The sequence below is a fragment of the Oncorhynchus masou genome, chromosome 24 (assembly GCF_036934945.1).
Source record: "Oncorhynchus masou masou isolate Uvic2021 chromosome 24, UVic_Omas_1.1, whole genome shotgun sequence".
Taxonomy (NCBI): domain Eukaryota; kingdom Metazoa; phylum Chordata; class Actinopteri; order Salmoniformes; family Salmonidae; genus Oncorhynchus; species Oncorhynchus masou.
The window spans coordinates 18,429,772-18,445,641 of NC_088235.1; the positions used below are offsets into that span (position 1 = coordinate 18,429,772).

Consider the following 15,870-nt stretch of genomic DNA (forward strand, 5'->3'; position numbering starts at 1 on the left):
GAGAGAGAGAGAGAGCAAAGAGAGAGAGAGAGAGTGAGGCAAAGAGAGAGAGAGGCAAAGAGAGAGAGAGAGGCAAAGAGAGAGAGAGGCAAAGAGAGAGAGAGAGAGAGAGAGAGAGGCAAAGAGAGAGAGAGAGAGGCAAAGAGAGAGAGAGAGAGAGAGAGAGAGGCAAAGAGAGAGAGAGAGGCAAAGAGAGAGAGAGAGAGGCAAAGAGAGAGAGAGAGAGGCAAAGAGAGAGAGAGAGGCAAAGAGAGAGAGAGAGGCAAAGAGAGAGAGAGAGAGCAAAGAGAGAGAGAGAGAGGCAAAGAGAGAGAGAGAGAGGCAAAGAGAGAGAGAGAGAGGCAAAGAGAGAGAGAGATAGAGGAGGAAAGAGAGGTTCCCCAACCATGACAAGGATTCTGCCTCTCCCCTGCTGTTTCTCCAGAGGGGCTGGGAGTTCAGAAGGCTGCGTTCATGGATCCTCCTGAGAACTTGTCACAATAAACGACATACTTCAGTTTTAAGACATCATACAGCTGGGAAAGACTGTTTCCCTCTCTGTCTCTTTAAAACCCTCAAAACCTCCCACAGTGGTCTGACACAAAGGTAGTTTTTGTGCTACTTGCATGCCATTTAAAGCTCCAGCAAATTTGACATTTCAGCCATTTAGCAAATGTTCTCACCCAGAGTGACTTAAAAGAGCAATTAGGATTAATGTCCTTGCTCAAGGGCACATCAACATATTTTTCAACAAGTCAGCTCGGGGATTAAAGCCAGCAACCTTTTGGTTACTGGCCCAATGCTCTTAGCTGCTAGTCTACCTGCCAGCCAAATGATTGTGAAGGAGAAAGTATGCAAGGTGTGCGTGTGTGTATAAAGTTAGGCATTAGGGGCAGCAGGTAGCCTAGTGATTAGAGCGTTGGACGAGTAACTGAAAGGTTGCAAGATCAAATCCCTGAGCTGACAATGGAAAAATCTGTTGTTCTGCCCCTGAACAAGGCAGTCAACCCACTGTTCCTAGGCTGTCATTGAAAATAAGAATTTGTTCTTAACTGACTTGCCGAGTCAAATAAAAACATTTGAGTGAGGAGTCTCCTAGGGGCACTTACCTGGCACACTTGGCTCTCTCTCAGCTCTCTTCTCATTTCTCTGTTCACCGCCAGTCAGCTATCTACTCAATGTCAAGTCATATTCAATACTGCCTATCCCTCACACTCATGGAAGGAACTAAACCACTACAATTCCCCATTCGCTCCACTAGTTTGAAAAGGATCCACAAACAATCGAGGGAAAACAGCCACAGACCTTCCAGAGGTGTGGGACCACCTACTGTCTCTCAGTGTGAATTTGGTTTATGTCTCTAAATCCCATGGCCAACCTGTAATAGCCTAAAGCCTCATAGCCTAAAGGAGAAATGTTGAGCGGGCTAAGTCAGTGTTTGGGTAATGTTTGGATAGCGCTGTGGCAAGGCATTGGGCACGGTGCCAGCTCTTTCCCCACAGGCCAGTGGGCTGAATGTCTGAGTTGACAGGGGCTCTGGCCAGAGCAGGGCTTTTCTTCTCGCTAACAGGCCAATGGGCTGAATGAATGAGTTGACAGGGGCTCTGGCCAGAGCAGGGCTTTTCTTCTCGCTAACAGGCCAGTGGGCTGAATGTCTGAGTTGACAGGGGCTCTGGCCAGAGCAGGGCTTTTCTTCTCCCTAACAGGCCAGTGGGCTGAATGTCTGAGTTGACAGGGGCTCTGGCCAGAGCAGGGCTTTTCTTCTCGCTAACAGGCCAGTGGGCTGAATGTCTGAGTTGACAGGGGCTCTGGCCAGAGCAGGGCTTTTCTTCTCCCTAACAGGCCAGTGGGCTGAATGTCTGAGATGACAGGGGCTCTGGCCAGAGCAGGGCTTTTCTTCTCCATAACAGGCCAGTGGGCTGAATGTCTGAGTTGACAGGGGCTCTGGCCAGAGCAGGGCTTTTCTTCTCCCTAACAGGCCAGTGGGCTGAATGTCTGAGTTGACAGGGGCTCTGGCCAGAGCAGGGCTTTTCTTCTCCCTAACAGGCCAGTGGGCTGAATGTCTGAGTTGACAGGGGCTCTGGCCAGAGCAGGGCTTTTCTTCTCCCTAACAGGCCAGTGGGCTGAATGGATGAGTTGACAGGGGCTCTGGCCAGAGCAGGGCTTTTCTTCTCCCTAACAGGCCAGTGGGCTGAATGTCTGAGTTGACAGGGGATCTGGCCAGAGCAGGGCTTTTCTTCTCCCTAACAGGCCAGTGGGCTGAATGGATGAGTTGACAGGGGCTCTGGCCAGAGCAGGGCTTTTCTTCTCCCTAACAGGCCAGTGGGCTGAATGGATGAGTTGACAGGGGCTCTGGCCAGAGCAGGGCTTTTCTTCTCCCTAACAGGCCAGTGGGCTGAATGGATGAGTTGACAGGGGCTCTGGCCAGAGCAGGGCTTTTCTTCTCCCTAACAGACCAGTGGGCTGAATGTCTGAGTTGACAGGGGCTCTGGCCAGAGCAGGGCTTTTCTTCTCCCTAACAGGCCAGTGGGCTGAATGTCTGAGTTGACAGGGGCTCTGGCCAGAGCAGGGCTTTTCTTCTCCCTAACAGGCCAGTGGGCTGAATGTCTGAGTTGACAGGGGCTCTGGCCAGAGCAGGGCTTTTCTTCTCCCTAACAGGCCAGTGGGCTGAATGTCTGAGTTGACAGGGGCTCTGGCCAGAGCAGGGCTTTTCTTCTCCCTAACAGGCCAGTGGGCTGAATGTCTGAGTTGACAGGGGCTCTGGCCAGAGCAGGGCTTTTCTTCTCGCTAACAGGCCAATGGGCTGAATGTCTGAGTTGACAGGGGCTCTGGCCAGAGCAGGGCTTTTCTTCTCCCTAACAGGCCAGTGGACTGAATGTCTGAGTTGACAGGGGCTCTGGCCAGAGCAGGGCTTTTCTTCTCCCTAACAGGCCAGTGGGCTGAATGTCTGAGTTGACAGGGGCTCTGGCCAGAGCAGGGCTTTTCTTCTCGCTAACAGGCCAATGGGCTGAATGTCTGAGTTGACAGGGGCTCTGGCCAGAGCAGGGCTTTTCTTTCTCCCTAACAGGCCAGTGGGCTGAATGTCTGAGTTGACAGGGGCTCTGGCCAGAGCAGGGCTTTTCTTCTCCCTAACAGGCCAGTGGGCTGAATGTCTGAGTTGACAGGGGCTCTGGCCAGAGCAGGGCTTTTCTTCTCGCTAACAGGCCAATGGGCTGAATGTCTGAGTTGACAGGGGCTCTGGCCAGAGCAGGGCTTTTCTTCTCCCTAACAGGCCAGTGGGCTGAATGGATGAGTTGACAGGGGCTCTGGCCAGAGCAGGGCTTTTCTTCTCCCTAACAGACCAGTGGGCTGAATGTCTGAGTTGACAGGGGCTCTGGCCAGAGCAGGGCTTTTCTTCTCCCTAACAGGCCAGTGGGCTGAATGTCTGAGTTGACAGGGGCTCTGGCCAGAGCAGGGCTTTTCTTCTCCCTAACAGGCCAGTGGGCTGAATGTCTGAGTTGACAGGGGCTCTGGCCAGAGCAGGGCTTTTCTTCTCCCTAACAGGCCAGTGGGCTGAATGTCTGAGTTGACAGGGGCTCTGGCCAGAGCAGGGCTTTTCTTCTCCCTAACAGGCCAGTGGGCTGAATGTCTGAGTTGACAGGGGCTCTGGCCAGAGCAGGGCTTTTCTTCTCGCTAACAGGCCAATGGGCTGAATGTCTGAGTTGACAGGGGCTCTGGCCAGAGCAGGGCTTTTCTTCTCCCTAACAGGCCAGTGGACTGAATGTCTGAGTTGACAGGGGCTCTGGCCAGAGCAGGGCTTTTCTTCTCCCTAACAGGCCAGTGGGCTGAATGTCTGAGTTGACAGGGGCTCTGGCCAGAGCAGGGCTTTTCTTCTCGCTAACAGGCCAATGGGCTGAATGTCTGAGTTGACAGGGGCTCTGGCCAGAGCAGGGCTTTTCTTCTCCCTAACAGGCCAGTGGGCTGAATGTCTGAGTTGACAGGGCTCTGGCCAGAGCAGGGCTTTTCTTCTCCCTAACAGGCCAGTGGGCTGAATGTCTGAGTTGACAGGGGCTCTGGCCAGAGCAGGGCTTTTCTTCTCGCTAACAGGCCAATGGGCTGAATGTCTGAGTTGACAGGGGCTCTGGCCAGAGCAGGGCTTTTCTTCTCCCTAACAGGCCAGTGGACTGAATGTCTGAGTTGACAGGGGCTCTGGCCAGAGCAGGGCTTTTCTTCTCCCTAACAGGCCAGTGGGCTGAATGTCTGAGTTGACAGGGGCTCTGGCCAGAGCAGGGCTTTTCTTCTCCCTAACAGGCCAGTGGGCTGAATGTCTGAGTTGACAGGGGCTCTGGCCAGAGCAGGGCTTTTCTTCTCCCTAACAGACCAGTGGGCTGAATGTCTGAGTTGACAGGGGCTCTGGCCAGAGCAGGGCTTTTCTTCTCCCTAACAGGCCAGTGGGCTGAATGTCTGAGTTGACAGGGCCTCTGGCCAGAGCAGGGCTTTTCTTCTCCCTAACAGGCCAGTGGGCTGAATGTCTGAGTTGACAGGGGCTCTGGCCAGAGCAGGGCTTTTCTTCTCCCTAACAGGCCAGTGGGCTGAATGGATGAGTTGACAGGGGCTCTGGCCAGAGCAGGGCTTTTCTTCTCCCTAACAGGCCAGTGGGCTGAATGGATGAGTTGAAAGGGCTCTGGCCAGAGCAGGGCTTTTCTTCTCCCTAACAGGCCAGTGGGCTGAATGTCTGAGTTGACAGGGGCTCTGGCCAGAGCAGGGCTTTTCTTCTCCCTAACAGGCCAGTGGGCTGAATGTCTGAGTTGACAGGGGCTCTGGCCAGAGCAGGGCTTTTCTTCTCGCTAACAGGCCAGTGGACTGAATGTCTGAGTTGACAGGGGCTCTGGCCAGAGCAGGGCTTTTCTTCTCCCTAACAGGCCAGTGGGCTGAATGTCTGAGTTGACAGGGGCTCTGGCCAGAGCAGGGCTTTTCTTCTCCCTAACAGGCCAGTGGGCTGAATGTCTGAGTTGACAGGGGCTCTGGCCAGAGCAGGGCTTTTCTTCTCCCTAACAGGCCAGTGGGCTGAATGGATGAGTTGACAGGGGCTCTGGCCAGAGCAGGGCTTTTCTTCTCCCTAACAGGCCAGTGGGCTGAATGGATGAGTTGACAGGGGCTCTGGCCAGAGCAGGGCTTTTCTTCTCCCTAACAGGCGAGTGGGCTGAATGTCTGAGTTGACAGGGGCTCTGGCCAGAGCAGGGCTTTTCTTCTCCCTAACAGGCCAGTGGGCTGAATGGATGAGTTGACAGGGGCTCTGGCCAGAGCAGGGCTTTTCTTCTCCCTAACAGACCAGTGGGCTGAATGTCTGAGTTGACAGGGGCTCTGGCCAGAGCAGGGCTTTTCTTCTCCCTAACAGGCCAGTGGGCTGAATGGATGAGTTGACAGGGGCTCTGGCCAGAGCAGGGCTTTTCTTCTCCCTAACAGGCCAGTGGGCTGAATGTCTGAGTTGACAGGGGCTCTGGCCAGAGCAGGGCTTTTCTTCTCCCTAACAGGCCAGTGGGCTGAATGGATGAGTTGACAGGGGCTCTGGCCAGAGCAGGGCTTTTCTTCTCCCTAACAGACCAGTGGGCTGAATGTCTGAGTTGACAGGGGCTCTGGCCAGAGCAGGGCTTTTCGTCTCCCTAACAGACCAGTGGGCTGAATGTCTGAGTTGACAGGGGCTCTGGCCAGAGCAGGGCTTTTCTTCTCCCTAACAGACCAGTGGGCTGAATGTCTGAGTTGACAGGGGCTCTGGCCAGAGCAGGGCTTTTCTTCTCCCTAACAGGCCAGTGGGCTGAATGTCTGAGTTGACAGGGGCTCTGGCCAGAGCAGGGCTTTTCTTCTCCCTAACAGGCCAGTGGGCTGAATGTCTGAGTTGACAGGGGCTCTGGCCAGAGCAGGGCTTTTCTTCTCCCTAACAGGCCAGTGGGCTGAATGTCTGAGTTGACAGGGGCTCTGGCCAGAGCAGGGCTTTTCTTCTCCCTAACAGGCCAGTGGGCTGAATGTCTGAGTTGACAGGGGCTCTGGCCAGAGCAGGGCTTTTCTTCTCCCTAACAGGCCAGTGGGCTGAATGTCTGAGTTGACAGGGGCTCTGGCCAGAGCAGGGCTTTTCTTCTCCCTAACAGGCCAGTGGGCTGAATGTCTGAGTTGACAGGGGCTCTGGCCAGAGCAGGGCTTTTCTTCTCCCTAACAGGCCAGTGGGCTGAATGTCTGAGTTGACAGGGGCTCTGGCCAGAGCAGGGCTTTTCTTCTCCCTAACAGGCCAGTGGGCTGAATGGATGAGTTGACAGGGGCTCTGGCCAGAGCAGGGCTTTTCTTCTCCCTAACAGGCCAGTGGGCTGAATGGATGAGTTGACAGGGGCTCTGGCCAGAGCAGGGCTTTTCTTCTCCCTAACAGGCCAGTGGGCTGAATGTCTGAGTTGACAGGGGCTCTGGCCAGAGCAGGGCTTTTCTTCTCCCTAACAGGCCAGTGGGCTGAATGGATGAGATGACAGGGGCTCTGGCCAGAGCAGGGCTTTTCTTCTCCCTAACAGACCAGTGGGCTGAATGTCTGAGTTGACAGGGGCTCTGGCCAGAGCAGGGCTTTTCTTCTCCCTAACAGAACAGTGGGCTGAATGTCTGAGTTGACAGGGGCTCTGGCCAGAGCAGGGCTTTTCTTCTCCCTAACAGACCAGTGGGCTGAATGTCTGAGTTGACAGGGGCTCTGGCCAGAGCAGGGCTTTTCTTCTCCCTAACAGGCCAGTGGGCTGAATGTCTGAGTTGACAGGGGCTCTGGCCAGAGCAGGGCTTTTCTTCTCCCTAACAGGCCAGTGGGCTGAATGTCTGAGTTGACAGGGGCTCTGGCCAGAGCAGGGCTTTTCTTCTCCCTAACAGGCCAGTGGGCTGAATGTCTGAGTTGACAGGGCTCTGGCCAGAGCAGGGCTTTTCTTCTCCCTAACAGGCCAGTGGGCTGAATGTCTGAGTTGACAGGGGCTCTGGCCAGAGCAGGGCTTTTCTTCTCCCTAACAGGCCAGTGGGCTGAATGTCTGAGTTGACAGGGGCTCTGGCCAGAGCAGGGCTTTTCTTCTCCCTAACAGGCCAGTGGGCTGAATGTCTGAGTTGACAGGGGCTCTGGCCAGAGCAGGGCTTTTCTTCTCCCTAACAGGCCAGTGGGCTGAATGTCTGAGTTGACAGGGGCTCTGGCCAGAGCAGGGCTTTTCTTCTCCCTAACAGGCCAGTGGGCTGAATGGATGAGTTGACAGGGGCTCTGGCCAGAGCAGGGCTTTTCTTCTCCCTAACAGGCCAGTGGGCTGAATGTCTGAGTTGACAGGGGCTCTGGCCAGAGCAGGGCTTTTCTTCTCCCTAACAGGCCAGTGGGCTGAATGGATGAGTTGACAGGGGCTCTGGCCAGAGCAGGGCTTTTCTTCTCCCTAACAGACCAGTGGGCTGAATGTCTGAGTTGACAGGGGCTCTGGCCAGAGCAGGGCTTTTCTTCTCCCTAACAGACCAGTGGGCTGAATGTCTGAGTTGACAGGGGCTCTGGCCAGAGCAGGGCTTTTCTTCTCCCTAACAGACCAGTGGGCTGAATGTCTGAGTTGACAGGGGCTCTGGCCAGAGCAGGGCTTTTCTTCTCCCTAACAGGCCAGTGGGCTGAATGTCTGAGTTGACAGGGGCTCTGGCCAGAGCAGGGCTTTTCTTCTCCCTAACAGGCCAGTGGGCTGAATGTCTGAGTTGACAGGGGCTCTGGCCAGAGCAGGGCTTTTCTTCTCCCTAACAGGCCAGTGGGCTGAATGTCTGAGTTGACAGGGGCTCTGGCCAGAGCAGGGCTTTTCTTCTCCCTAACAGGCCAGTGGGCTGAATGTCTGAGTTGACAGGGCTCTGGCCAGAGCAGGGCTTTTCTTCTCCCTAACAGGCCAGTGGGCTGAATGTCTGAGTTGACAGGGGCTCTGGCCAGAGCAGGGCTTTTCTTCTCCCTAACAGGCCAGTGGGCTGAATGTCTGAGTTGACAGGGGCTCTGGCCAGAGCAGGGCTTTTCTTCTCCCTAACAGGCCAGTGGGCTGAATGTCTGAGTTGACAGGGGCTCTGGCCAGAGCAGGGCTTTTCTTCTCCCTAACAGGCCAGTGGGCTGAATGGATGAGTTGACAGGGGCTCTGGCCAGAGCAGAGCTTTTCTTCTCCCTAACAGGCCAGTGGGCTGAATGGATGAGTTGACAGGGGCTCTGGCCAGAGCAGGGCTTTTCTTCTCCCTAACAGGCCAGTGGGCTGAATGTCTGAGTTGACAGGGGCTCTGGCCAGAGCAGGGATTTTCTTCTCCCTAACAGGCCAGTGGGCTGAATGGATGAGTTGACAGGGGCTCTGGCCAGAGCAGGGCTTTTCTTCTCCCTAACAGACCAGTGGGCTGAATGTCTGAGTTGACAGGGGCTCTGGCCAGAGCAGGGCTTTTCTTCTCCCTAACAGACCAGTGGGCTGAATGTCTGAGTTGACAGGGCTCTGGCCAGAGCAGGGCTTTTCTTCTCCCTAACAGACCAGTGGGCTGAATGTCTGAGTTGACAGGGGCTCTGGCCAGAGCAGGGCTTTTCTTCTCCCTAACAGGCCAGTGGGCTGAATGTCTGAGTTGACAGGGGCTCTGGCCAGAGCAGGGCTTTTCTTCTCCCTAACAGGCCAGTGGGCTGAATGTCTGAGTTGACAGGGGCTCTGGCCAGAGCAGGGCTTTTCTTCTCCCTAACAGGCCAGTGGGCTGAATGTCTGAGTTGACAGGGGCTCTGGCCAGAGCAGGGCTTTTCTTCTCCCTAACAGGCCAGTGGGCTGAATGTCTGAGTTGACAGGGGCTCTGGCCAGAGCAGGGCTTTTCTTCTCCCTAACAGGCCAGTGGGCTGAATGTCTGAGTTGACAGGGGCTCTGGCCAGAGCAGGGCTTTTCTTCTCCCTAACAGGCCAGTGGGCTGAATGTCTGAGTTGAAAAGGGGCTCTGGCCAGAGCAGGGCTTTTCTTCTCCCTAACAGGCCAGTGGGCTGAATGTCTGAGTTGACAGGGGCTCTGGCCAGAGCAGGGATTTCTTCTCGCTAACAGGCCAGTGGACTGAATGTCTGAGTTGACAGGGGCTCTGGCCAGAGCAGGGCTTTTCTTCTCCCTAACAGGCCAATGGGCTGAATGTCTGAGTTGACAGGGGCTCTGGCCAGAGCAGGGCTTTTCTTCTCGCTAACAGGCCAGTGGCTCTTTTAGAGGACCCAGCACAGAACAGACCACAGAGGAAGCGAGAGTAGAGAGCACCCCATAATAAAGATGATGTAACCTCACCAAAGCCACAAACCAAAACAGACCAGCACAAAGTGGCTAGTGTAGAAAGCCAGAATGCTTTATAATACAGTACACAATGATAGCTATGAGAATAAACATTTTGAATAGATAGATCCTTTGCTTGATAAATGAATGAGGGAAGAAAGTGGATGCTTGTAGTACATTTGTCACGCTGCTTGTAAAGTGTTATTGTACAGGCATATGAGAACAGTAAGTAAATAAACACATCAAACAATCCTGTAAGTGGATCCTCTCACAATAACACATGGTCCATAAAACTAAGTATGCAATATCACTGCTCAAATAAACATTGCTGTGCAAGCCAGGCCAGAAGCAATGATTCACCCCATTGACAGTGCAATAAAGACTAGACATTTCACACACACACACACACACACACACACACACACACACACACACACACACACACACACACACACACACACACACACACACACACACACACACAGAGTTCCTAGGCCGTCATTGTAAATAAGAAGTTGTTCTTAACTGACTTGCCTAGTTAAATAAAGGTTAAAAAAATAATAGTATACTCTAAGATGACCACCATGTCTCCTGTGTTGTATAAGTTATGGCTAACGGGAACTCCTTCTCTGTGTTGTATAAGTTATGCTAACGGGAACTCCTTCTCTGTGTTGTATAAGTTATGGCTAACGGGAACTCCTTCTCTGTGTTGTATAAGTTATGGCTAACAGGAACTCCTTCTCTGTGTTGTATAAGTTATGGCTAACGGGAACTCCTTCTCTGTGTTGTATAAGTTATGCTAACGGGAACTCCTTCTCTGTGTTGTATAAGTTATGGCTAACGGGAACTCCTTCTCTGTGTTGTATAAGTTATGGCTAACAGGAACTCCTTCTCTGTGTTGTATAAGTTATGGCTAACGGGAACTCCTTCTCTGTGTTGTATAAGTTAGGCTGACGGGAACTCCTTCTCTGTGTTGTATAAGTTATGGCTGACGGGAACTCCTTCTCTGTGTTGTATAAGTTATGGCTGACGGGAACTCCTTCTCTGTGTTGTATAAGTTATGGCTAACGGGAACTCCTTCTCTGTGTTGTATAAGTTATGGCTAACGGGAACTCCTTCTCTGTGTTGTATAAGTTATGCTAACGGGAACTCCTTCTCTGTGTTGTATAAGTTATGGCTAACGGGAACTCCTTCTCTGTGTTGTATAAGTTATGGCTAACAGGAACTCCTTCTCTGTGTTGTATAAGTTATGGCTAACGGGAACTCCTTCTCTGTGTTGTATAAGTTAGGCTGACGGGAACTCCTTCTCTGTGTTGTATAAGTTATGCTAACGGGAACTCCTTCTCTGTGTTGTATAAGTTATGCTAACGGGAACTCCTTCTCTGTGTTGTATAAGTTAGGCTGATGGGAACTCCTTCTCTGTGTTGTATAAGTTATGCTAACGTGAACTCCTTCTCTGTGTTGTATAAGTTATGGCTAACGGGAACTCCTTCTCTGTGTTGTATAAGTTATGCTGACGGGAACTCCTTCTCTGTGTTGTATAAGTTAGGCTGACGGGAACTCCTTCTCTGTGTTGTATAAGTTATGCTAACGGGAACTCCTTCTCTGTGTTGTATAAGTTATGGCTAACGGGAACTCCTTCTCTGTGTTGTATAAGTTATGGCTAACGGGAACTCCTTCTCTGTGTTGTATAAGTTATGCTAACGGGAACTCCTTCTCTGTGTTGTATAAGTTATGGCTAACGGGAACTCCTTCTCTGTGTTGTATAAGTTATGGCTGACGGGAACTCCTTCTCTGTGTTGTATAAGTTAGGCTGACGGGAACTACTTCTCTGTGTTGTATAAGTTATGGCTGACGGGAACTACTTCTCTGTGTTCTATAAGTTATGGCTAACGGGAACTACTTCTCTGTGTTGTATAAGTTATGGCTGACGGGAACTACTTCTCTGTGTTGTATAAGTTATGGCTGACGGGAACTACTTCTCTGTGTTGTATAAGTTAGGCTGACGGGAACTACTTCTCTGTGTTGTATAAGTTATGGCTGACGGGAACTCCTTCTCTGTGTTGTATAAGTTATGGCTAACGGGAACTACTTCTCTGTGTTGTATAAGTTATGGCTGACGGGAACTCCTTCTCTGTGTTGTATAAGTTAGGCTAACGGGAACTACTTCTCTGTGTTGTATAAGTTATGGCTGACGGGAACTCCTTCTCTGTGTTGTATAAGTTATGGCTAACGGGAACTACTTCTCTGTGTTGTATAAGTTATGGCTAACGGGAACTACTTCTCTGTGTTGTATAAGTTATGGCTAACAGGAACTCCTTCTCTGTGTTGTATAAGTTATGGCTAACAAGAACTCCTTCTCTGTGTTGTATAAGTTATGGCTGACGGGAACTCCTTCTCTGTGTTGTATAAGTTATGGCTAACGGGAACTCCTTCTCTGTGTTGTATAAGTTATGGCTGACGGGAACTCCTTCTCTGTGTTGTATAAGTTATGGCTAACGGGAACTCCTTCTCTGTGTTGTATAAGTTATGGCTAATGAGAACTCCTTCTCTGTGTTGTATAAGTTATGGCTAATGAGAACTCCTTCTCTGTGTTGTATAAGTTATGGCTAATGAGAACTCCTTCTCTGTGTTGTATAAGTTATGGCTGACGGGAACTCCTTCTCTGTGTTGTATAAGTTATGGCTGACGGGAACTCCTTCTCTGTGTTGTATAAGTTATGGCTAACGGGAACTCCTTCTCTGTGTTGTATAAGTTATGGCTAATGAGAACTCCTTCTCTGTGTTGTATAAGTTATGGCTGACGGGAACTCCTTCTCTGTGTTGTATAAGTTATGGCTAACGGGAACTCCTTCTCTGTGTTGTATAAGTTATGGCTGACGGGAACTCCTTCTCTGTGTTGTATAAGTTATGGCTAACAGGAACTACTTCTCTGTGTTGTATAAGTTATGGCTAACGGGAACTCCTTCTCTGTGTTGTATAAGTTAGGCTGACGGGAACTCCTTCTCTGTGTTGTATAAGTTATGCTAACGGGAACTCCTTCTCTGTGTTGTATAAGTTATGCTAACGGGAACTCCTTCTCTGTGTTGTATAAGTTAGGCTGATGGGAACTCCTTCTCTGTGTTGTATAAGTTATGCTAACGTGAACTCCTTCTCTGTGTTGTATAAGTTATGGCTAACGGGAACTCCTTCTCTGTGTTGTATAAGTTATGCTGACGGGAACTCCTTCTCTGTGTTGTATAAGTTAGGCTGATGGGAACTCCTTCTCTGTGTTGTATAAGTTATGCTAACGGGAACTCCTTCTCTGTGTTGTATAAGTTATGGCTAACGGAACTCCTTCTCTGTGTTGTATAAGTTATGGCTAACGGGAACTCCTTCTCTGTGTTGTATAAGTTATGCTAACGGGAACTCCTTCTCTGTGTTGTATAAGTTATGGCTAACGGGAAATCCTTCTCTGTGTTGTATAAGTTATGGCTGACGGGAACTCCTTCTCTGTGTTGTATAAGTTAGGCTGACGGGAACTACTTCTCTGTGTTGTATAAGTTATGGCTGACGGAACTACTTCTCTGTGTTGTATAAGTTATGGCTAACGGGAACTACTTCTCTGTGTTGTATAAGTTATGGCTAACGGAACTACTTCTCTGTGTTGTATAAGTTATGGCTAACGGGAACTACTTCTCTGTGTTGTATAAGTTATGGCTAACAGGAACTCCTTCTCTGTGTTGTATAAGTTATGGCTAACAAGAACTCCTTCTCTGTGTTGTATAAGTTATGGCTGACGGGAACTCCTTCTCTGTGTTGTATAAGTTATGGCTAACGGGAACTCCTTCTCTGTGTTGTATAAGTTATGGCTAATGAGAACTCCTTCTCTGTGTTGTATAAGTTATGGCTGACGGGAACTCCTTCTCTGTGTTGTATAAGTTATGGCTAACGGGAACTCCTTCTCTGTGTTGTATAAGTTATGGCTGATGGGAACTCCTTCTCTGTGTTGTATAAGTTATGGCTAACAGGAACTACTTCTCTGTGTTGTATAAGTTATGGCTAACAGGAACTACTTTTCTGTGTTGTATAAGTTATGGCTAACAGGAACTACTTCTCTGTATTGTATAAGTTATGGCTGACGGGAACTCCTTCTCTGTGTTGTATAAGTTAGGCTGACGGGAACTACTTCTCTGTTTTGTATAAGTTAGGCTGACGGGAACTCCTTCTCTGTGTTGTATAAGTTATGGCTAACGGGAACTCCTTCTCTGTGTTGTATAAGTTATGGCTAACGGGAACTCCTTCTCTGTGTTGTATAAGTTATGGCTAACGGGAACTCCTTCTCTGTGTTGTATAAGTTATGGCTAACAGGAACTCCTTCTCTGTGTTGTATAAGTTATGGCTAACGGGAACTCCTTCTCTGTGTTGTATAAGTTATGGCTAACAGGAACTCCTTCTCTGTGTTGTATAAGTTATGGCTAACGGGAACTCCTTCCCTGTGTTGTATAAGTTATGGCTAACAGGAACTACTTCTCTGTATTGTATAAGTTATGGCTGACGGGAACTCCTTCTCTGTGTTGTATAAGTTATGGCTAATGAGAACTCCTTCTCTGTGTTGTATAAGTTATGGCTAACGGGAACTCCTTCTCTGTTTTGTATAAGTTATGGCTAATGAGAACTCCTTCTCTGTGTTGTATAAGTGTGTGTCTGAGGAAGCAGACCGAGAGGCGCTCGTCTCATTACTAGACTCCCACAGTGCTCTCCTTAGGGGGCTATGGTGTCTCCATCTAACCATATTACTGAAAGAGCACCCAATACAGATAACACTCCAAAACTAAAGGATGTACAAATCCACTGTCTTCTACTAGGGAGCCAGATGAGATATCAAGGAGTTAAGAATTCAAAGATTTTAAATATATTTTTGAAGACACTGAGCTGTGGGCAGAGTAAACTGACACTGGTGAACAATTATCCAGTTTCCAGTGCCACAGGCTGAGGGACAGTGTGCTGTGAGAAGGGCTCTACTGTCAACCTCAGAACTACAGGCTCATCATCAGGCAACACTCAATACACACTATATAGTAGTGTGTGGTAATCTTTGTGGTTAAAGGAATGTTTTAGTCCGTTCTCTTCATATGAAGAGGTCACAAGGGTTAATATTTAGTTTTGCTCCGAGGTCTGAGATTTCAGTCAAGGTTACAGGAGTTCTGTGTTTCTATGAATCTTCTGAAACACTCTTATAGATGACGAAACACTCCCCTTAGCGGTTCACCACTCGAGGGACTGTATAGACTGTAGATTTATTATTGGTTGAGTGTTTGAGACGTTCTGTTAAGCAAATAATGTGTGCTACGTCAGTTGCCGTTTTTCCAACCCTTCATGAGCGTCATGAGCCCTACACACTTAACACACTCTAAAATACAAGAGGTCACAGAAACTGTCTGTTTCATTTGAAGATGGAGAAAGGAGCAGCATGCAAAGAGAAATGCATTCATTTTTATTTCATTTCACAGCCAGAACAACAGATCACTTACCCTCGGTAAACCTTTTCAGCACTGACATCTTGTGTTTGTGAAAAGACATGTTTTATCTTTTTTTACCAAGTAGAATATGTTTAATACCATTAACATGATCAATTATGTATACAACATAGGCTAATAGCCTGCAATATAAAAAAAGTGAGGTCCTTAAATAAAAAACACAAATGTTTTATCAATGTTTAATCAATCAACAGCATTTTTCGACCTTGCCTAATTGCTCATGCTTTAAATAGTGGAATCTACACCATGATGGTCAATACAATATGAAAAATGGGTGATGGTTACTATTATATTCTTCTATTTCATTTCATGTAAAAAAAAAAAAAAAAAAAAGTTGCAGAAGATGGATAATGCTACATATTTACCACCATCTAAAATTACCCCCACAAACCGTGACACCGTTTATGACTTTAAAATGGTTAAGCAGTGCTTCAACATGGTCAAGTAGCGTGCCTGTAGGCTACCACATTACGCACAGTGCGCTTTTATTATAGCGCAGCAGGTGTCCGTTCTGCGAATTTTCTGCGAAATGTCACTCATAGATCGCAAGGACAATAGTTTAATCGTCCTAACCTTTAACGTGTTGATTGTAGGTTTTACATTATACTTTCTAACACAATGTATTAACATAAGAATAAATAAGCCAAACAGGAAATATTTCAAAAATCGACATTACCTTTTCTTGTCCTTATCGGCAGTCATGTTTTCTTTTGCAAAGTTTAGTAACAATTGGAATTTCCCCGAAAGTCCGACTCAGTCCACTTTCTCAACAATTTTAAAGCAACATAAGACGCACACAGTCAAAACGTATTGAAAGTCAAATTGAGAAAATGTAATTGCTCTTTACGCAAAGTCCATTTCATAAACAAGTTGTCCTTCAGAAGCAGTTGGCAGCTGTACAGTCTCAGAACACTGCCAAGGATTGTACAGCCTATTTATTCACCGATTAACAAAATGTACAATACACAGGCTTTAGCCTACAAATAATTCACAAGTTGGATAATGTCGGGTCTGCCGTCAAAGTTTCCTTAGTCTGCTCAAACTTCTATTCCCGTTCCACCGTACTCTCTCTCTCTCTTACCCTCAGCTGGACCGCTGACAGTCGCTCAGTCAA

At 48.9% G+C, this 15,870-nt stretch overlaps 1 protein-coding gene across 3 annotated transcripts in view; it reads right to left on the bottom strand.

Annotated features, from left to right (window-relative positions):
* LOC135511878 (endothelial PAS domain-containing protein 1-like) overlaps positions 1–15,870 on the bottom strand; it is a 102,936-nt gene extending 87,066 nt beyond the window's left edge. For all 3 annotated transcript variants that reach the window (XR_010451332.1, XM_064933381.1, XM_064933380.1), the window contains exon 1: positions 15,433–15,870. Coding sequence is in view for 2 of the 3 variants with exons in the window: in XM_064933381.1 (XP_064789453.1) it covers positions 15,433–15,458 (26 nt within the window). In the remaining variant the exon portion in view is untranslated. The remainder of the gene's footprint in view (positions 1–15,432) is intronic.